The 21,116-nt window shown below is 59.0% G+C and overlaps 1 protein-coding gene across 1 annotated transcript; it reads left to right on the top strand.

Annotated features, from left to right (window-relative positions):
- The first annotated feature begins 206 nt into the window (after window positions 1–206).
- Window positions 207–13,953, top strand: DAPK3 (death associated protein kinase 3). Its single transcript, XM_041763670.1, has 9 exons — window positions 207–310; window positions 1,069–1,208; window positions 6,430–6,790; window positions 7,028–7,157; window positions 7,445–7,493; window positions 8,161–8,187; window positions 10,901–11,053; window positions 11,742–11,787; window positions 12,210–13,953. The coding sequence occupies exons 2-9, from the start codon at window positions 1,147–1,149 to the stop codon at window positions 12,744–12,746; spliced, it is 1,365 nt and encodes a 454-aa protein (XP_041619604.1). The 5' UTR covers window positions 207–310; window positions 1,069–1,146; the 3' UTR covers window positions 12,747–13,953.
- Window positions 13,954–21,116: the final 7,163 nt, after the last annotated feature.

The raw sequence follows: 21,116 nt of genomic DNA, 5'->3' as shown, positions 1-21,116 counted from the left end.
AGTGTGCCCGACGTCCGCCCCAGCCAATCGGCTGCGGGAGGGCGAAAGTGTCAGCCAGTGGCAAGGCGGCATCCGGGTTCGGAGGACCGGACGCCGGCGGGCGGGGCCTGGAAGGCGGCTGGGGGCGGGGCGCCACGAGCGGCGGGGGCGTTGGCCAATGGGCGCCGGGAACCGCCCCCGGGGGCGGGCACTGGCGGACGCGGTGACGTCGACGCAGGTCGAAGCGTCCCGGTGGCCGAGGCGGCGGGGCTGAGGAGGGCGGCGGTAGCCAGCGCGGCAGACGGCCGGCCGGGGCGCGGGGCCGCGGAGGGTGCGGAGCGGGCGCGGCGGGCGGCGGCGGCGGGCGGGGGAGGCCGGGGCGGCACTTGGAGGCGCGGGGGGACGTCCGGGGACCCGTGGGCTGAGCGGGCCGGTGAAGGGGTTGGGTCGGGGCTTGCGAGGGGCGTGGCGGCCTCCGGGACGCTCCAAGCGGGGGTTAGGGCTCGGAGACACCTGCGGGGGGTCTGCCCCCGAGCTCGCCCCGGGGTCGGGGCAGAGGGCAGGGGGGGAGGCTCTGCGGTGTGGCCGTTTGCGGGTGGGGGAGACGGGGTGGGGGCCTCCGCGGGGAGCCTTCGGGGGGCGGGGCGCCGGCGGCCAGGGCGAGGGGCCGGCGGCGGGCGCTGGAGCGAGCTTGACGGCCAGGGGCCGTGGGGGCGTGGGGGAGGGGAGCTGCGGGGGCCGGCGCCGCTCCGACTTGGCAAGTTGGGCAGGCGTGCAGAGTGTGGGGGACCTTGCAGGAAGGGGGGGCTTTGGATGAGCAGGTTGGGAGGGAGAGGCAGAGAAGGGCTGGGGCGGCGTGGCGGGAGCCGGCGGCGTGGGCCTGGGGCTAAGCGGGCACAGTGGGGTTGCCACCAACATTTGGGTGGTGTGGTCACCGAGCGGGATAACAGGAAAGCACCCGGCGCGCCGCATGCACGTGCCCTGGCCGAGGATCGAGGATCGGGGAACTTAGTTTTGGGGCAACTTAGTTGTTCCATTTAGGAGTAATGGCTGGCGTGTCATTCTTCCCTATTTCCCTGTCTCCTCCAGGTCACAGCTCGGGGACTCCCTGAGGTCCTGTCGCCAGCCTTCAGTGAGAGGAGGGCACCGGAAGGCAGGCCGCCCACCATGTCTACCTTCAGGCAGGAAGACGTGGAAGACTACTATGAGATGGGGGAGGAGCTGGGCAGGTGAGCAGGGCCTGCCGCCGCCGGGGCTCCGGGCATGGGCGAGAGCCAGAGGCGCTGCGGGGTTTCCAGATCGCATCCCCCCTCCTCTCTTCCATTCCCCTCTCCAGCGCGAATGAGTCAGTGGCATGTGCTGGCGGAGGGAATTTAGGCTTTGGAGTCAGGTGGCCCTGTCCGCACGTTCTTGCTCTGACCTTCTCTGTGCATTTCCTTCGGGGAAAAATAGAGTTGAGCGCATGGAGCGCCTACCAGAGCGCCTGGCACGTGACATGAGAGCGCTAGGTGGTGGCGGTGTTTGTTGGTAAAGGTCTGTCCCTCTGTTGAAGCGTGTCTTGATTGAGGGAGGTGATTGATTCTCGGGCACGTTTGCAGGAGAGGCCTCCTGTCTGGGCCCACGTCCCTGCCAATTGTTTAGCATTCTTGTGGGAAAGCGCGGAGGTTTCCCATTCCAGCCAGGCAGCTGATTTCCTGTCTGGCGGGGCCTTGAGTGTCCCCTGAGAACACCCTGCCTCAGACTAGCCAGTCACCATCTCCTCCCCACCCCACCCCCCCCTCCAGCTTCAAACCTTATTTGGTGAGTTCTCTGCTGACCAACCCATGATGTCACCAAAAGGGAATGTAAATAACTGAGTCGTGCCTCAGGCCTTGGCTGAGAAAGTGTTTCAGGCTCATTTGGGATTCTGAAGTCTCTCCTTTAGGAATTTCCTTAATAGAGTCATAGAGAATGTAGGGTCCCTCACCCCGTCCCCTTCTCTCCCCGCAAGCCCCCTGCCCAATCTCATCCTTTACTGTTGAAAATGTGTTAGGTCCTCTTGCTGAGGGTGGCTTGGCAAAAGTCAGCCAGTGTCCCATGTAGATTCCCCTTAATTCGCCAGCTCTACTGTTAGGAATTAATTCAGCGGGAATACATGGATATGCAAACCCAGTGACACAAGAACGGGGGGTGGTCGCTGTAAGGATTGTATATGAACAAAGGGCGGGGAGCCTCTTCAGTGGTCCCCCCAGCACCACTGCCTCTGTGGGTGGAATATTACGCAGCTATTACAAGGATCCAGGCAACCTGTATGATGTTCACCACCTAAGAAGTGTATTGAAGTTTTGTAGTAGCTGTGTCAGTTTTAATAGTTTTAATATATTTTATTTAACCCAGTAGATTGAATTATTACATTTTGCTTGCAATCACAATAAAAATTATGAATGAAAAATTTTACCACCTTTCTTTTTGATACGAAGCTTTTGAGGTCTGGTGTGCGATATACACTCAGAATACATCTCGGTTTGGACTGGCCTGTGGGCCACCATGTGGCTGGTGCCTGTCATCTTGGACAGCACTGCTCTGGTGATCCCAGTTGTGCTCAGAGAACCATGAGGTGAAGGGTTAAAGGGACAGGACACTGTGAACACTGTGCTGCAGTTTGTATGAGTTATGGATGTCGTTTTGACGTCTGAATTCTAGTCTGTCTTTATGTTTTGTTCATCTGCGAAAGGACCTACGAGGCAGGTGTGCTCTTACCCTCCCCGTTTCATAAAGGAGTGGAGGCTGAAAGGAGGGAAGCAGCTTGTCCAAGGCCATGTGGGGGTCAAGCCTTGAGACCAGGCTGTGCTGGGTGCAAAGCCCAGGCATTCTGGAACCAGAGGTGAACATTAGGCTTCCGCCTGCCCCCTGGAGCAGGTCCATAAGAGGTCCCAGTGAAGAGCAGCCCTGCACGTCGGGAAGAGCATGCATCCTTCTGCCCCCGAGAGCATCCTCTCCCATGCTTGCTCTGCACTTTGGCAGGTGGCAGGTGGCTGCTGCAGGGAGCTCTCAGTTTCAGAGGCAGGCAGGGTCTTCCCTGAGGCCAATTGCTGATTGTCTTTGGGGAGTTAGCTGCCAAGCATCACCGTGGCAACGAGGACCAGGACTAAAACAGGGCGACACTTTGTTGTTCCAGGGGGATGGGGCCACATGAACTGGAAGCAAGTTTCTTTGTGTGTGTGCTTGGGAGGGGTTGGGGAATTTTTTCTTCCTAGTTCACATTGATAGTCTCGGGAAATAAATTAGTCTGTGGTCGACAAGTGTGGACTTTCACCCTGGCTTTGCCTTGGTAGAGTGATGTGTGCACCTGGGCTGGCTTGGGACATGGGGCCACGAACCAGAGGTTTATTATTATTATTATTATTAATTTTTTTAATTTATTTATGATAGTCACACAGAGAGAGGCAGAGACATAGGCAGAGGGAGAAACAGGCTCCATGCACCGGGAGCCCGACATGGGATTCGATCCCGGGTCTCCAGGATCGCGCCCTGGGCCAAAGGCAGGCTCCAAACCGCTGCGCTACCCAGGGATCCCCCGAACCAGAGGTTTATGCTCTCCCGGGCCTGGAGGCAGGAGGCACAGATCAGGGTGTCACTGGGGCTGATTCCTTCTGAGGTGCCTCTCCTTGATGTACAGATGGCCATCTGTGTGGCCTCCCAGGGCTGTCCCTCTGTCGGCACAAATCTGTTCTGCTCTCCTCTTAAAAGGGCTTGGATCAGATTGGGTTCAGCCTCTCCTGTGAGCTCTTTCTAACTGAATCACCTCTTTAAAGGCCCTGTCTCCAGATAGTCCCGTTCTGAGGTGCTGGGGGTTAAGACCTCAACATGGATTTTTGGGGTAACACAGTTCAGTCTAGAATAGCATCTTTTTACCTGTTTCCATGAGCATTACTGCTCTTCATTTGTTAGCTCAGCTCAGAATAAAGCAGGGAAAAATAATTCATACATTTGAAAATGAGGCCCCACGTCTAGCTCGAAGCACAGTGCCACTGGTATGAGGTGAATGTTCGGCGTTCAATGGCATTACCATCGGGAGTTTGTCATGGGACTGGAGGTGGGCCTGGAAAAATTAGCTTGGCTGCTGTAGGCAAAAGAGAAAGGAAAGCGTTTCAGGTGGCGGGAGAGTTAGTGGAGATACAGAGGGGACAGGAGCATGATGTACCCAGGAGACTGTTGTGGCAGGTTCAGGGGATGGGGGGCGAGGCCTGAGTCTCCTGTCATTGCTGTCAGTGATCACAGTTCAGCAGCCTAGAAGAGTGTGCAATTATTATGTGCAAGGTCTGGGAGTCGAGAGTCTATAGTGGACCTGTAGGGCTGGTCCCCCCGGGGCCCCAGGGAGACCTGGCTCCTACGCTGCCTCCCTGGCCCATGGCCCCTCCTCTGTCCTCACTGCCAGCAGCGCAAGGTCTGCTCGTCTCTGGGACTCCCACCCTCTGCCTGCCTCTCGTGAGGACCTAGTGAGCACGCTGGGCCCCCCAGGAACCTAGGGTCACCCCCACCTCGGTGACCTTGACTTGCTTCCACCTGCAAGGTCCCTTTTACCAGGAGAGGTAATATATTCACAGGTCTTGGGGATTCACATGTGGGCATTTAGTGGGGGCTGTCGTTCAATCCAGTGTGTTAGTAATAGTTTTGTGCCTCCCACCTGCTCACCTTGAACTTTGCCTGGTCCACTTATCAAACAAACCCAGTTGGGTTCCTCAGCTTTTTCAGGGGCCCTGCTGGCTTGGCAACGGCGTCCCTCACTAGTCTGTGTGTCTCTGTTCTTGGGCTCCTGCCTGGCCTGTCTTCCCTCTGCCATCCCCAGCGTCAGAGAGCCTGCCCGGACGCCTGCCTACCCAGTCTCTGCCCTTCCTTCCTCCCTTTACACCCTCCCCTTCAATTCCCCGACAGGTCATATCATCTTTTCTCTTGACCCCTGGTGGTGTCTTAAATTTTTCTTTGTGGAGCGTGTGCTTTGTCTTGGAATTGGTTCCTGTGCATGTGGGTCAGCAGACTACGGCCTGTGGGCAAATCCAGCCCCAGCCTAGTGTGGCCCTGCCTGCCTGTGAACCTGGAATGGTTTTTTATTTTTTCAAAGGTTGTAAAAACACACAAGAATTATGACAGAAACCACATGGCCCATAGGGCTAAAAATATTTACTGTCTGGCCTTTTTCAGCCAACTCTTGAGTTAAAGTAAGTTAATATAACTAAGTTCCTGGATAGCAAAATAATTGGGACGTTGGACAGCTCCCTGGAGTGCAGTAAATAGGATTTCTCTCTCTTTCGCTTTTAATAACTGCTGTCTTGAGCTGTAATCCACATACTATACAGTTCACCCGTTTACAGTGTGCAAGTTAGTGATCTTTAGTGTATTTACAGGGTTTTGCAACTGTTACCCTAAATAATTCCAGAATATTCCATCACCTAAAAGGAACCCCATCCCCATCAGCTGTTACTCCCCATCCCTCCCCCAGCCCCCGGCCCCCACAAGCCCCCTCCTGTCCTTGCATGACCCTGTTCTGGATGTGTCCCACACGTGGACTTACACACGTGGCTTTCTGTGTCTCGTTCCCTCCCTGAGTGTCGTGGGCTCAGGGTCTGTCCCCAGGGCAGTGTGTGTGGGCGCCTCACTCCTGTTCACGGCAGAGGGATGGACCCGTGCATGGTGGACACATTATGTTCATCTGTCGATGGACATCTGGTTCTTTCCCTCTTGAGGCTACTGTGAATCTGGCTGATTGAGGATTTGCGTAGAAGCTTCTCTGTGGATTTATGTTGTCGTTTCTCTTGGGCAGACACTGGAGGGAATTGCAGAAGCGCATGGAAACAGTGTCTAAGCTCCCGGGGAACCAGTAGCCCGTTTCCATGGGTGTGGGCTCCGGTCCCCATCCTCTGTCAGTTTGAAAATGGGTGTGTTCCTCTCACTCAGCCAGTTGAATAAGAAGCCCCTTGAAGTCAGTGGCTTTTTTTCTTTTTTCTTAGGTTTTTAAAAATGATGAAATAGACCAGGGAAAGATAAATCAGTGTAGAATTGTATTACGTAAAAGTAAAAGCCGCTGTTGGCTGCCCTGACCCTCCACCCCTTCTCTGACATGGTGGCGAGCCCTCAGGCCTCCTGCCCACGGTGCCCTCTCTGCCGGCCTTTGTAAGCAAGCCCATCTTGCCCCGAGCAGGTCCTCAGTTTGTCTCCCAGTCTGCTGCTTTCTCCTGGCTGTGTGGGATTCCACCGACCCCGGGATGGACTTAATTCCCTTTTGCAAACACCGAGGGGCTGCTTTGCCCTCTGCAGTGCAGAAGTACCATGGCCGCTTTGAACGCACCTAACAGCCCCCTCCCCCCCAACAAGAGGCAGAGGGGCAGGGCCGAGAGGTGCTCTCTCAGAAGCTGCATCCTTTCCACTCCCCCAGTCCCTCACAGGGCTCCACTCACTCCTCTGTCCCCGCAGTGGCCAGTTTGCGATTGTGCGGAAATGCCGGCAGAAGGGCACCGGGAAGGAGTATGCGGCCAAGTTCATCAAGAAACGCCGCCTGTCGTCCAGCCGGCGGGGAGTCAGCCGGGAGGAGATCGAGCGGGAGGTGAACATCCTGCGGGAGATCCGGCACCCCAACATCATCACGCTGCACGATATCTTTGAGAACAAGACTGACGTAGTGCTCATCCTGGAGCTGGTCTCAGGCGGGGAGCTCTTTGACTTCCTGGCAGAGAAGGAGTCACTGACAGAGGACGAGGCCACCCAGTTCCTCAAGCAGATCCTGGATGGTGTCCACTACCTGCACTCCAAGCGCATTGCCCACTTTGACCTCAAGGTGGGCCCTGGTGGGCCAGGGAGGGAGCTAGGGACCAACTGGGCAGGTGAGGTGGGGGTCTGGGAAGGGGGTCCAGCTCTTATGGCACAGAGTGCACCCTTGCAGCCCCGTTGCTGCCTAGGGGTCGAGACAGACCAGCTCAGGCCTGCCACCTATGGGGGGTTCCCAGGGAAGAGCCCAGGCTGTCCCTGGGAACCCTGGGCCAGCAGAGCTACAGAGTCCTCCTCCACCCCCCAGCCAGAAAACATCATGCTGCTGGACAAGAACGTGCCCAACCCACGGATCAAGCTCATCGACTTTGGCATCGCCCACAAGATCGAAGCGGGGAATGAGTTCAAGAACATTTTCGGCACCCCTGAGTTTGTGGGTATGGCGCTGCATGGTGCTTTGGGGCTAGGGTTTGTGGGACTGCTTGAGGTTTCCTGGCCTGCGTGCGTGCCTCAGGCCTAGCCCCTGGTCATCTGGTCCACCTCACTCAGATTTCCTTTCCCGAGTCCTGGTGTTAGGCACATGAGGTCAGGCCTGCTGCCCCCAGAGCCGGCCTTGCCCCCCACCTGCAGGTGGGCTGTGCTGCTCCCTGTGGCTGTGTCCCCAGTGCTGCCTTAGATCTACCCAGCGTCTGACTCTGCACCTTCTGTTTCTCTGTCTCTGCAGCTCCAGAGATTGTCAACTATGAACCCCTGGGTCTGGAAGCAGACATGTGGTGAGTGGCAGGGAGTGGCAAGGAGTGGTAGGGCTGCTGGCGCTGAGCCCAGCACACAACACACCTGGCATGTAGTACCTTTGCTCCTCTGGGAGTCCCCTGACTGTCCATGGGAGCTGCCGGGCCACAACCACAGGGTAGGACGTAGCCCATCCTCATGGTTGTGATTCTCTTGGGTATGGGCCAGGTAGACCATTGCCTTAGAACAGGGGTCGGCAAACAATGGCCCACCAGCCAGAACAGGTCTGTGAGCTTGGAATGGTTTTGTTTTTAAGGTGATGTTAAAAACAAAACAGACAAATAAGCGACAGAGACTGTGGTCCACAAAGTGTGAAATATTCATTGTCTCACCCTTTGTAGAAAGCGTGTCAGCCCACTTTTGAGCACAGCAGGTGTCATAGAGTCCTGCATCTGCCGCAACCCTTCCCCTGCTCTGAGCTGGATAGGTGGGTGTGGCCAGACAAGCTCAAGCGTCCAATCCTGAGACCCCCAGAGTGGGAGAGAGGAAGGCTCTTAGTGGAGGCCATGCAGACCCTGGAAGGAGAGCAGGCCATGGCTTCTGGCTTCCCCACCTGGACTCTGGATCCCCGGCCATTTAGACGTTTTGAGAATTGGGGTGTTGCCGCCTACTGCTGAGCTGACTTCTCTTCTTGTGTGTTCTCTCCAGGAGCATTGGAGTCATCACCTATATCCTGTGAGTTCCCAGTTGATGCTTCCTGCATTTCTTGAGGCCCTGGGTCATGAGGAGGGTCAGGAAGGCTCCTGTGCAGGGATGGGGACTATGAGCTCTGACCCACCAGAGTGCTCAGTGAACTTGGTGGGTGGGTGGGTAGGTGGTGGATGGGTGGGTGAATAGGTGGATGGGTGGGTGGGTAGATGGTGGGTGACATATGGGTAGGTGAATAGGTGGATAAATAGGTGGATGGCTGGATGGGTAGATGGTAGGTGGCAGATGGGTGGGTGGATGGATGGGTGGATGGTAGGTGGTGGATGGGTGGGTGAATAGGTGGATGGATGGTGGATGGGTGGGTGAATAGGTGAATGGGTGGATAAATAGGTGGATGGCTGGATGGGTAGATGTTGGGTAGCAGATGGGTGGGTGACTAGGTGGATGGATGGTGGGTGGTAGATGGGTGGGTGAATAGGTGGATAGGTGGGTGAATAGGTGGATGGATGGATGGGTAGATGGGTAGCAGATGGGTGGGTGAATAGGTGGATGGATGGTGGGTGGTGGATAGTGGGTGGGTGGTGGATGGGTGGGTGAATAGGTGGATGGATGGTGGGTGGTGGATGGGTGGGTGAATAGGTGGATGGATGGTGGGTGGTAGATGGGTGGGTGAATAGGTGGATGGATGGATGGGTAGATGGGTAGCAGATGGGTGGGTGAATAGGTGGATGGATAGTGGTGGGTGGGTGGTGGATGGGTGGGTGAATAGGTGGATGGATGGTGGGTGGTGGATGGGTGGGTGAATAGGTGGATGGATGGTGGGTGGCAGATGGGTGGGTGAATAGGTGGATGGATGGTGGGTGGCAGATGGGTGGGTGAATAGGTGTATAGGTGGGTGAATAGGTGTATGGATGGGTGGGTGGATGGTGGGTGGTGGATAGTGGGTGAGTGGTGGATGGGTGAGTGGATAGGTGGGTGTGAATAGATGGATGGGTGGATGGGTGGCTGGTGGGTGGGTGAAAAGGTGGATGGATGGGTAGATGGATGGGTGGATTGTGGATGGTTGTATGGGTGGTGGGGTGGATGGATGAGTGAAGAATGCATGGATTTGCGCAGGAGGGAAAGACAGTTCCTGTCTCGGGCTCCTGGAGAGCCCTGCTCTGTGCAGAGTGGTTTTCCCTGACCTCATTCCCTCAGGCACCATTCCCTCAGGTTGGATTGTTCCTCATCTCCATCCCTGCGTCAAGCAGGCTCCCACTGCTTTTTCTTCCCTTGTCAGATGGTAACAAACTCTAAAGGTTTGTTAAGACAGATTTTTATTAGGTCAGTTTTTGTTTTTAAAGATTGAGGTTTACAGAGGAGCTACAGAGCCAGTACAGAATTCCTGTGTGCCTCACCCAGCGTCCCGACGTTAGCGCCCTAAAGAGCATCTGTCAACACCAAGAAATGAGCCCAGTACAACACTAGCAAGTAGAATCCCAGAGTTTTCCTGCTCTTGCCTCTTTGTGGTCCAGGACCCCACCCTGGATCGCATCCCACAGCGTCCCTCAGTTCTGGCGCCATCAGCCTGGAGGTGGCTCAGGGATTGGTCCCAGTTCTGCCACCAGCCACAGGCCAGGTTGTCAGATCAGAGGCTCCTGCAACCCCCCTCGGCCTGGAGAGCTTGCTGGAGGGGCTCACAGAACTCAGAACAGTGTGCTTTCTGGTACCAGTTAATTATGAAGGCCGTAGATATGGACGAAAGGCCAGATGAGGAGGCACGTAGTAGGGTGAGGTCTGGGAGGGCTTCAAGTGCAGGAGCTTCTGTCTCCATGGACTTGGGGGTGCACCCTCTTCTCCACACGTGGGGGCATTCAGCCTGGAAACTTCAAGCCCTTTCATTGAGGGATTTTATGGATGTTCCATTGTGTAGGCATGATTAAGTTGTTGGTGACGAAATCAATCTCTGGCCCCTCTTCTTGCCCCAGAGGTCAGGGGTGGGGCCAGCGGTTCCATCCTGTTAATCTCATGTCTGCTTCCTCCAACCACCAGCCCCATCCCAGGGTCATCTGGGGTGACTTCCAAAAGTCGCCTCGTTCACGTAAACTGGTGTGGTTGAAAGGCGCTCGTGATGGTCGGCAAAAGGCTCTTCTCATCTCATCACCCTGCAGCCGCTTCAGAAACCGAGGATAGAGACCGAATGTCAGAACATTTGTTGCCACTTTCTTAGTTGTTAGCATTTAGGAAAGCGCGAGGCTTATGGGAGCTCTGTGCCTGAGGACTGGGGTGAGGACCGGAAGTGTAATTGTCATTGTCACAGTGCCACGTGCCCAGAGCCTCATGAGATGGTAGTGTGGCCCCCAAGCACCATCAGGATGGCACACGACGTCCTTGTATCATCTCTGGGGATGTGCACCCTGGCCGAGTGCTGACGTCAGCCAGGGTACCCTTCTGGGAAGTCAACAGCTTTCCCCGTGATCACTAAATGTTTAGGACGGGTGCTTCAAGCTTCCTTAGGGACATTTGCCCACTCTTCAGTGCCCATCAGTGGCCACGGGGGAGGATTTTGTGCTTTCTGGTGGAAGGTTACGGGCTGGTTGAGGGCAAGTAACAGGGGATGTGGGGGGGCACCCAGGGCCCGGCGTCTGCTTTTCTCTGTGTTCGGCCCTCCGAGGTGGCAGGGCAGAGCCGCTGGGAGCCCAGGCAGTGGCCTGTTTGTGGAGCAAGCGCAGGGGCCGCTGAGCTCTGTGTCTACTTCCAGCCTGAGCGGCGCCTCCCCATTCCTGGGTGAGACCAAGCAGGAGACCCTGACCAACATCTCGGCTGTGAACTACGACTTTGACGAGGAGTATTTCAGCAACACCAGCGAGCTGGCCAAGGACTTCATCCGCCGTCTGCTTGTCAAGGACCCTAAGTAGGAGCACCAGGCCGGGCCGAGAGGGTGGGGGGTCAGGGAAGGCTGCTGGGTCACCCAGGAGCACGGTCCTCCATGCAGTCCCCTCTGCGTACCTGGGGGTTGGGGTGGCAGTGTGCTTAGCTTGGCTCCCGCTGTGTCTCTTTAAGAGCTGTTAAGTCCTTGCTGATGTTTAAGATAATTTTCATGTGAAATTCCAGATTCTTGGGTTTTTTTCTAGGAAAATCTAAAACTTCTAGTGTCACAGAGCCCTCACTCCTGGAGAGGGGCTCCTGTTGGTGACAGCCACCCATTCCTGCTACTCGCCTGGTCCCTCCCGTGGGCGCCCAAGTTGGCAAGACCCAGCGTTAGGTCTTGCCCTGATTCACAAAACCTCTGAGAAAGCATGGAAGGCCCCAGGGCCTGTGTCTTCACAGGCCCCTTGATGGGCTCCTCGCTGGCTGAGCAGGGCAGATGCTCTGGAGGGCACAGGTGGTTTCAAGGTCATTTCAGGGACTTGTTCCCAGGCCAGAGGGGAGTCCCTAGGGGCCCACGTGTGGGAGTCCTTTAAGGTGGGGGTGGAGAGCAGAAGTGCCAAGGGAGAGCCTGGAAAACCCTTCCCTGATCTCTGCTCGGTTCCCCGCCAGCCTTGTGGGAGGAGGGAGCACGTGGAATGTGTGCGACTAACCAGGGTGGGGGGCTCTTACAGGAGAAGAATGACCATCGCCCAGAGCCTGGAGCATTCCTGGATCAAGGTAAGGTGGGCGGGGCTGCTCCCATTCAAGGATGCCATGTGTGACAAGGCCTGTGTCCGGGGAGGGACTCAGGGGAGTGGGCCTGGGTGGCAGAGGACATGGGGTGCGCCTGAGGTGGTGCTGGTGCTGGCTCCCTGTGATGCTGGCTGGCTCTTCAGCCCTTTTGCACACAGCAGGGCACCTTCCCATAGAAACTCCTAGAATGGGTGATGTCCGCCAGGGGCAGCAGCCTTCTGTAAAGGGCCGGAGGGTCTGTTTTCCTCTCTGCAGTCTCTGGTGCCAGAGCCACGTATACCCTGCCTGAACGGGCAAGGTGGCCCCGTGCTGATGAAATTTTGTTCGGGAAAGCTGGTGGAAGGTGGGATGTGGCCCTCGGTGGCCGCCGCCGCCCCCTGCTCCAGGCCCTGGGCCTCTCTCCATAGGCGATCCGGCGGCGGAACGTGCGGCGTGAAGACAGTGGCCGGAAGCCCGAGCGGCGGCGCCTGAAGACAGCACGCCTCAAGGAGTACACCATCAAGTCCCACTCGAGCATGCCCCCCAACAACACCTATGTCAACTTCGAGCGCTTCTCCAAGGTGCTAGAGGAGGTGGCGGCGGCGGAGGAGGGCCTGCGGGGGCTGGAACACAGCCGGCGCCTCTTCCACGAGGACATCGAGGCGCTGACGGCCATCTACGAGGAGAAGGAGGCCTGGTACAGGGAGGAGAACGAGAGCATCGGCCAGGACCTGCGGCGGCTGCGCCAGGAGCTGCACAAGACGGAGGCGCTGCAGCGGCAGGCCCAGGAGGAGGCCAAGGGCGCCCTGCTGGGGGCCAGTGGGCTCAAGCGGCGCTTCAGCCGCCTCGAGAACCGCTACGAGGCCCTGGCAAAGCAGGTGGCCTCCGAGATGCGCTTCGTGCAGGATCTGGTGCGCGCCATGGAGCAGGAGAAGCTGCAGGGGGTGGAGTGTGGCCTACGCTAGGGCCGCGTGGCCGAGGCACCTTTCATCCCGCTCCTGGGCTCTGGCGGGAGTGGCACCACACTGCGATGTGCTCCCGGGGGTGGGGGTTGGGAACTCAGTGCTACCTTCCCCGGCTGAGCTCCTCTGGCCTCCGGCTTTGGCAACTCTGGGGCTTCTGGGGCAGCACCACCTGGGGAACTCTGGGCTGGCGGGGACGCCTTCTTGTGCTGGGCCTGTGTTGGGAGCCTTGCTGAGGATCCAGGGCTTAGAATCAGAGGGGCCTCCCCTGCCTCTGCTGGGCACCAAAGTCCCACCTCTTCTAGCCATGGGAGGCAGTAGCCATGGGAGGCAGTTCCCCTGGGGTCTCCGGTGGGGGCCCTGCCATCCCCCATCCTGACTGCACCCCAAGGTCTGAGCTGGCACCAGGGCCAGAGTGGAGATGGCCCAGCCCTCAAGCTGTCAGTTTGGAGTGGGTCGTGGGGGTTGTGTTGCCAGGCATGGTGCCCTACTGCAGAAGCCCAGGGAGCCCCGGGTGGGAAGAGGAGCCGTCTAGGCTGCACGCTCCTCTGCAGCACCTGTGGCCTCCGTGCATGTGGAGGACGCCCACCCCCCCTCACGCCCCAGCCTCAGTCCCCATTCCAGTGCTGCCTTTTCACCTCAGGGCTTGCGGGAGCCCCTGTGGACTAGTTGCCCCCAGAAAGCCCTGCAAAGGCTCAGCGTCCCCTGTGTGCCCCACCAGTCCCTGCCCCCCTGCTGCCCCTCACCGCCCCCCGCAGGGCCTGATGCCCAGACCAGAGAGGAGTGGAGGGGTTGCAGTGGGCAGCACTATCGCCCGCCACTAGGTGCCACCCTCGAGCAGGGTCACGTGGCAGAGAAGGTGCCCTAAGGTCTGGGCTTCACCTGAACGTGGGGCCCTGGTGGGTGCTCTGCGCACGTTCCCTGTGGCAGGTTGGGTTAAGCGAGTGACATCTGTGCAGACCTCCCATGGCCCTGGAGGAGTTCTCCAGGCAGAAGCCAACCTGGGCCGAGTGCAGGGAGGAACCTGGGCAGTGGGACTGGCCAGGACCTCAGGACCCAGCTGCGAGGTCAGACAGAGGTGTCCCCCCATGTGCTAGGCCTGTCTGCAAGGCTGGGGCGGGAGCCACTGTGTACCCCTCCACGAGCTCAGCTGTACCCATTTGCATGTGTCTGCCGCAAGCCTAAGGGAAATAAAGCCCCACTTTCCCGACATGCAGCTGTGTGTGTTGTGAGGCCGGGCAGGGGCAGCCAGCCTTGTGGTCACCCGCTGCCAGGGCCTTGCCAGGCTGGCCTGTCTCCTCCCCGCTGCTGCCCCTGTGCTTGGGAAGAAGAGGGCATCATGGGGGCTGCAGGCTACGTGATCTTGGGGTTGGGCTGGTCTCATTTCCTTGTAATGAACTGGAAGCTTCCAGGCAGCCAGGGTGAAGTCAGAGGAGTTTCCTGTCCATTTGTCCTGCCTCAGGTGCTACCAGGCTACACACAGGCTCCCCTGCCCACGTCGGGCCCCAGCTTGGGCCACCCCATCTGCTCGGGAGGGATGTGAGCGGTGCCCTCGTCGTCCTTGCTGTGCTGTGCAGCCCCCGGGTCTGGAATGTTCCAGGAAGAAGCCCTCCTACTTCCTTCCCGGGAGCCCCCAGCCATCATTATGTTGCCTCATCCCATACACCCCAGGGCACATTTCTCCTTGTTTGTCTTGTCTTTGTATTTTAATTTTAAAAATTTGAGATCTGAGGTACCATAACATTTCTCCCTTTTTTTTTTTTTTTTAAATTTTTTTTTTTTATTTATTTATGATAGTCACAGAGAGAGAGAGAGGCAGAGACACAGGCGGAGGGAGAAGCAGGCTCCATGCACCGGGAGCCTGATGTGGGATTCGATCCCGGGTCTCCAGGATCGCGCCCTGAGCCAAAGGCAGGCGCCAAACCGCTGCACCACCCAGGGATCCCACATTTCTCCCTTTTAATCTCTTCCTGGTTAGCAACTTCAAGTTTTGGCATTTCAGTAAATTTCAGCTCTTTGCTCAGACCTTGGGTGTTCTCCCTTTGTCCCCAGCTGTTCTCTGCAGCTGGATTGTGCAGCCCAGGACCCGGTCTGGCCCACATATGGTGTCCAGCTGTCAGGTCCTTTAGGATGATGACCGAGCAGCCAATTCTGCTATATGTCACACCGCAAAGAGCAGTGGGCCGGCTGTGGGCGAGGGGCGCCCAGATGTGTGTCGGGTCAGTAAGCTCCAGACCACACGGGGCCCCAGGGGTCGGTAGACAGCACCTGTCCAGCCTCCAGCCAGTGCTGAGCCGTTCTCGCACCTTCTGGGCACTGTGGTGGGCGACGGGAGGCGTCGGCGGGAGCTTGAGACCACGTCTGTCGTGATGCGGGAGAGGAGGGAGTAGGCATCTCTCCAGCTGCTCTGAGGTTGGGTGGGAACGGAAATCCACTTCGGACTTCACCCACCTGCTCAGTATCCAGGGGCGGCCAGGCTGCAGGCCTAGATTCCCGGCGTCTGCTAAGGGTAACGGGCAGGTGTCCTGGCCTTGGAAACAGTTTGGTTCCACCCCTCCCACCTGGGTTATCTTGGGTGGCTTCACACAGCTCGGCCCCTGCTTCCTCATTCCACCATTTGAGGGCCTGAGGAGCCACCTTGGGCCACCAGGGCACGAGCCAGGGTGTCTGGCCCGTGCAGGCATTTAGCAGAGCCCGTGGAGCTAATATAGTTACTCGGACATTGGCCCACGGACTCTGAGCTCACCTCCACGGAGCTTTGCCCCCTGAGAGGATGCTGGTCCCCAGGTGGGTCCTAACCAACAATACAGCAGAGGTGATGGGGGTCACTTCCCTCCTTAGGCCACGTAGGACTGTGGCTCCCATCTTGCTAGCCGACTCCCTCGCCTGCTTAGATGAAGGGAGCTGCCACGCCGGAGGCCCAGGTGGCGGGGAACAGCCAGCAAGGCGTAAAGCCCACCAACCGCACGAGTGGTCCCAGAAGCAGACCCTTCCCCAGTGGAGCCGAGAGCTAAGACCCAGCCCTGGATCAAGGGGCGCGGAGCAGAGGCCCAGGTAAGCCGTGGCTGCACTCCAGGCCCACAGACACCGGGGAGACCGTGCGCCGTTTCGGGCCACCATGCGCGGTCCTGTGTTACACGGCAGTAGCTGACGGATACACTGAGGAAGGTGAGCCACAGCCGCCTGTGGCTTCCTGAACAGTTGACCTGCTCGTGTCCTCTGCGGTCACACTGCTTGTTGAGCCTTCGTCCCCTCTTTAAGGGGTTATGATTGGGACGCGTGTTAGTGCTGGGCCGGCATCTTCCTTCTGAGGGGAGTGGACCATGGAGCACGTGTGCGGGGTGAGGGCTCCCTGCTGTCTGGCTTTGCCTTGTGTGAAGTGGGGGTGTCATCGTGCCGGTTTCCCGGGGTGCGTTGGAAGGATGGACTATGGGAGCCGTGGATTGCATTCCTCCTCCAGGCAGGAATCCGGGCAGAGCTGCCCCTGGGTTGGCCCCGATTTGGGCTGCAGTGTGTGTGTGAAGCTCGTTGGAGAGAAGGGTGTAAAGCTTCGTGTTTGTCTCAAAACAAAGCTCAGCAATTGCAGAGGGACCTCGGGCGCGTTACCCCCCTCCTGCAAACGGCGCCCAAGCGCACAATGGTGGTGATCCCCCTTCCCCACCAACGCCGTGAGGATCCGGTGGGAGCTCGGAGAGGGCTTTGTAATCCTGTAGTGCGGCGTTCTCGGAGATGTCGAAGCTGGTGGAAGCCGAGTCTGAGCAGTCGAGGCCACCACTGTGGGCATCCCCGGGGCGGGTTGGGTTCTCCCCGCATGTGGCCCCGACACAGGCTGCGGAGAGGGTGCGGGGTGGGCACAGGGATGGGCACAGGCATCACAGTCATGACCGGAGCCACACCGCCCAGCTCCAGATCCAGAGTCGCGGCTCGCGTTCGGTGCTCTGCGGCTGTGCACAGGTCATTTCACGTCTCCATGGCTCAGTGTCCCCTTCTGTGAAATGTCCAGAACAGAATCAACCTCGGGTTGGTTTTGAGGATTAAATGGGTCAAGATACGTGCTTCAATGCTGGTCACGGTAGCCAAAGGTGGACACAACCCAAGTGTCCATTGACAGATGAATGGACGAAGAATATGGTGTCTGTCCACGCGCTGGAATACGACCCAGCCTTAGAAAGGGACCCCGACACCTGCCCCCACGTGGATGGACCCCGAGGACACTGGGCTCAGGGAGGGGACCCAGACCCAAAAGGACACTTCCTGCAGGACCCCACTCCCAGGAGGTCCCCAGAGGAGGCCCATCCACAGAAACAGAGAGGAGGTGGTGGGAGGCAGGGGGAGGGCGGGGGGGTCAGTCCCCCCTGCTTCCCAGGGACAGGGTCTCTGACGGGCTTGAGCACAGCCTCATCAGGCTCTGGGCTCATGGCAGACACACCTCCTCCCTTTTGCCATGTCAGCCCTGCCTTAGGGTATCTCCCGGGGGGCAGCGAGGGGTGGAGGAAAGGTGGTCAGCACAATGGGCACCCCCTAAGCACAAGTCCTGTTAGGTTGGCAGGGGTGTTGGGTGTAGGAATCCCCACACCACATTGTGTCCATGGGTGCTGCCACCCTGCTGTAGGTCAGCGGCAGGCCGCGTGCCCTGTGCCCTGTGCCCTGTGCCCTGTGCCCTGGCCTGGGGTTGTGAGCAGGTGCCGGGCAGGAGGCCTGGGCTGGCCAAGCCCTCGGCCGCCGGGTTCCCCACCACACTCGGTGCTGCTATTAATAACCAGGGCAACCCCTGTTATTTAGGCCGGCTCTGGGAGCGTAGGGAGCAGACAGCTGCTAGACACCTGTCCAGCGTTCAGGAGCACATGCACCGTGTGCTCAGGACGTGCAGGAGCCCCTGTGGACTAGTTGCCCCCAGAAAGCCCTGCAAAGGCTCAGCGTCCCCTGTGTGCCCCACCAGTCCCTGCCCCCTGCTGCCCCTTGCCGCCCCTGCCGCCCTGCGGGAGAAGGCCGTCACCTCCCCAGGTCCTCACATGGTCCCCCCTCTGTGTGTGCCTCCATCCTGAGCTGCTCTCCTGTAAGGACACAGGTCATGTTGGGTTAGGGCCCACCCACCCTTATGACACCATTTATTTTTTAAAGATTTATTTATTTTGAGAGAGAGAGAGGAGAGTGAGCACATGAGCACAGGGAGGGGCAGAGGGAGACGCAGACTGTGCTGAGCAGGGCCCGACGCGGTGCTCCCCTCTCACGACCCCGAGACCACAACCTGAGCCAAAACCAAGAGTCAGACGCTTAGCTGACTGAGCTGCCCAGGCGCCCCAACCTCGTTTTTTCTTTTAAAAATACTATTTTTAAGTCATTTCTACACCCTGCATGGGGCTTGAACTCACGACCCGAAATCAAGAGTCCCATGCTCCCCGTGCTGAGCCGGCCAGGCGCCCCGCCTCGTGGCCTCACCTTAACTGAACCACCTCCAAATACAGTCACATTCTGAGGTCCTGGGATGTTGGGGCTCCAGTGTATGAACCTTTGGTGGCGGGGTGGGGGGGGGGCACGACTGAATTCATAAGAGTGTCTTTTGGTTTTGATTTTCATTTCGTTTTAAGTGAAGCCCTAACAGATTCAAATCCGGCCCAAGTGTACAGGGTCGCAGGGTCCTGAGCTGTTAGCTGCATGGCTCGTGGGTGGTGGGTGGGCTCGGGGGCCCAGGCGCTCCTGCCCGTGACCCACAGGCCTTCCCACCTCTCATCTGTGGCCCCGGGGTGGTGGTGGGGGCACGCATACGGTGACCGGCATCCCCGCGTGCCTGGTTCTCAATGACACAGGACTTCCGGTGCTGAGACTGGGAAAGTCAGATTGTGCAGCCCCCCTCCCCCCGTACCCCTGTGTCTCCCGACAGCGACCTCTGTCCACCGAGCCGCCTCCCTTTGGCTGTAACGCGCCCATGTCCCCCCCCACGCGACACCTAGGGCTTGTCCCGCCTGCAGCGGACACTAAGCGCAGCCTCTTCTTCTTCTGCCCCAGCGACTGTCCGGCTCTGGCTCTCTCTGACACCCCCTGTCTACGTGTGACCAGAGGCAGCTTCGCACAAAGCCCAAGCAAGTGCTGCCCTTCCCCTGCCCTGACATCCTCCTCTGGGGCTGCCCTGTGTGTCCCCTGGTTCCGCCAGCAGGACCGCAGTGGCCCAGACACCCCAGGGAGACCGAACACGTGTCGTCCGGTTGGTCGGTCATTAAGGACTCCCTGCTCGGCCACAGTGGGACTGACCTGGTGCAGAGGTTCGTAGAGGTCGCCGGGGGTGTGACCCTCGCATGGAAGGCAGCCACCGGGGACAGAGGGAGCAAGTGGCCCGACCTCTCCTCCTCCCACCTACAGCCCCTTGTGGGCCTCAGTTTCTTTGACTGTCATCGTGGCTTGACTGTGACCCCTGAGCTCCTCTAGGCGCCTGGCTGGCGGGCGGGCAGGGAGCTGGTGCCGGGGTGGCGGGGGGGGGGCCTTCGCCCCAGTTTCAGTGGCCAGAGCTTCCTGGGAGCCTCCTTGTGGGGCCCGAAGCCCAGACCACGGGGGACAGGGACGTCCCCGACGGGGGCCCTGGCAGGGCACCTCTGGGAGGCCGCCTGCCTCCTGGCGTCAGCTCACCTGGCACACAACGCGACCTGCCTATCCCCAAACAGTCCACAGGTCACGAAGAGCGACCATCCTGCCACAGAGTGTTGGATTCCCTTTGTGTGAAACGTCCAGAACAGGAAAATCCAGAGAGAAAGTAGGTTAGTGGGTGCCACGGCCTGGGGGTGACTGCTCGTGGGGACAGGCTTTCCCTTTGGTGGAGATGGAATGTTCCGGAACTAGATAGTACTGATGGGTGCACAGCGTCGTGAATGTTCTACACGCCACTAATGGTAAATTTAGAAGAGGGAGACAGAGGCCAGGTCCTCAGTGAGCTCTTGGTCCCACTAGGGCACCCGGGCTGCTGACCCAGCCCCCAGCCCTGTGCCCGGCGGGGCCCTCTGCCGCGGACGCTGCCCCCCCCCCCCCCCCCCCCCCCCCGGCTGCCTGCTGCCTGCTGCTTCCCCATCGGGTCTCCCATCAGAGAGGACCCTTCTTTCCAGAGCAGCACCCGGCCCCTTGTCCTGGTCCCCACGGAGGCCCTGGGTCGAGCTCCCCACCCCCAGGCTGGGAGCAGCGTGCAGGAGCGGGGATCCCACAGGACCCCCAGCGCCAGCAGATGAGCGACCGCATGGATTTCTGAGTGAAGGGGTCAGGCTTCAAGAACCCCCTCAGGGTCACGAGGGACTTGATGGGGTGGGGACAGCGGGTGACCCATCACCCGCAGACTGGGAGTGACACCCAGTCCCCTTAGAGGCGCCTCCTCCAGGACAGAGAAGCCAGTGCCTCTGGGCCGGGCACCTCTCCTGGCACCCCTGTCCTGGGCGCACGCTCCCCCTGCGCCTGGCCCTGGGGAGTCTATCCCGACTCTGTGGGGCACACCCCCAACCGTCCTGTGTGACCCTGGGCCCGCCGGGCCACCCCTCCTTGGCCACACGGGCACTGTGCTGGGTCGGGCAGGGGCTCTGACTGGGACGTGACGTTGTGATGCAGAACAAAGTAAATGTTCGGTGTCGATCCCCGTTCCCAGCACCCCGCCCCCAACCCCGTGGGACCTGCCAGGTGAGGAGAGGGAGAAACTTCTGTCCTTGGGTCCTGAAACGGGTCCAGGGCCGTCACGACGAAGGCAGCGTCTTCTGCGGCTTGGGACATGCCCTTCAGGTGCACCTGCATTTCTGGGGTGGGGGGGTGGGGGGTGGGCTTTGGGACAAACCCAGTAGCCACGGGTTGGGGCTGGCAGCCAGTGGAAGGACGCGGGTCGGTGGGCTGGAGGTGCAAACGTCTGTCCCACCCCGCCGACCCCCGAGGAGGGGCAGGGCTGCAGTGAGGGGTCATCACCATCGGCCAGAGGTTGAGGACGCCTGCGTAGAAACCCTAAAGGACGGGGTTTGGGGGCCTGGGCGGGGGACGGGGACGCACCCCTCGCACACGCATCTCTTCCGCTGGCCACTCCTGACTTAGATCCTCTGTTGTGATTGAGTTAGGCCACAGGACACCCTGCGTGGCCACTGGGAGCCGGAGACTCGGTTGTGGGGACCCTTTACCCTGAGCTGGTGTGGGAAGCGCTGCTGTGAGTGTAGAGAGAAATAGAGTTTTCTCTTTCCGGAAGAGTAATAACATGTATATGATTATTAAATTGTTACTACTGTTACCTGCTGGCTAGGTTTGATTCCAGAGAGGCCTGGGGGGTCACCCGAGGCCACCCAAGGTTGCCCGAGGTCGCCGGGCGGGGGCTTCAGGCCGGTGCGCCTCGGAGAAGTGGACAAAAGGAACAGACGTCCCTTC

Source organism: Vulpes lagopus, chromosome 7 (assembly GCF_018345385.1).
Source record: "Vulpes lagopus strain Blue_001 chromosome 7, ASM1834538v1, whole genome shotgun sequence".
Taxonomy (NCBI): domain Eukaryota; kingdom Metazoa; phylum Chordata; class Mammalia; order Carnivora; family Canidae; genus Vulpes; species Vulpes lagopus.
The sequence above is the reverse complement of the archived record's forward strand: the minus strand, read 5'-3'. Positions and strand labels throughout refer to the sequence as shown.

What these genes read in the sequence shown, in the direction of transcription:
- DAPK3 (XM_041763670.1), top strand. Translation starts at nt 1,147, where the DNA reads ATGTCTACCTTCAGGCAGGAAGACGTGGAAGACTACTATGAGATGGGG. An exon ending in CGGCACCCCTGAGTTTGTGG is followed by an intron (nt 7,158 to 7,444) that starts GTATGGCGCTGC and finishes CTGTCTCTGCAG; the next exon opens with CTCCAGAGATTGTCAACTAT. An exon ending in GGAGTCATCACCTATATCCT is followed by an intron (nt 8,188 to 10,900) that starts GTGAGTTCCCAG and finishes GTCTACTTCCAG; the next exon opens with CCTGAGCGGCGCCTCCCCAT.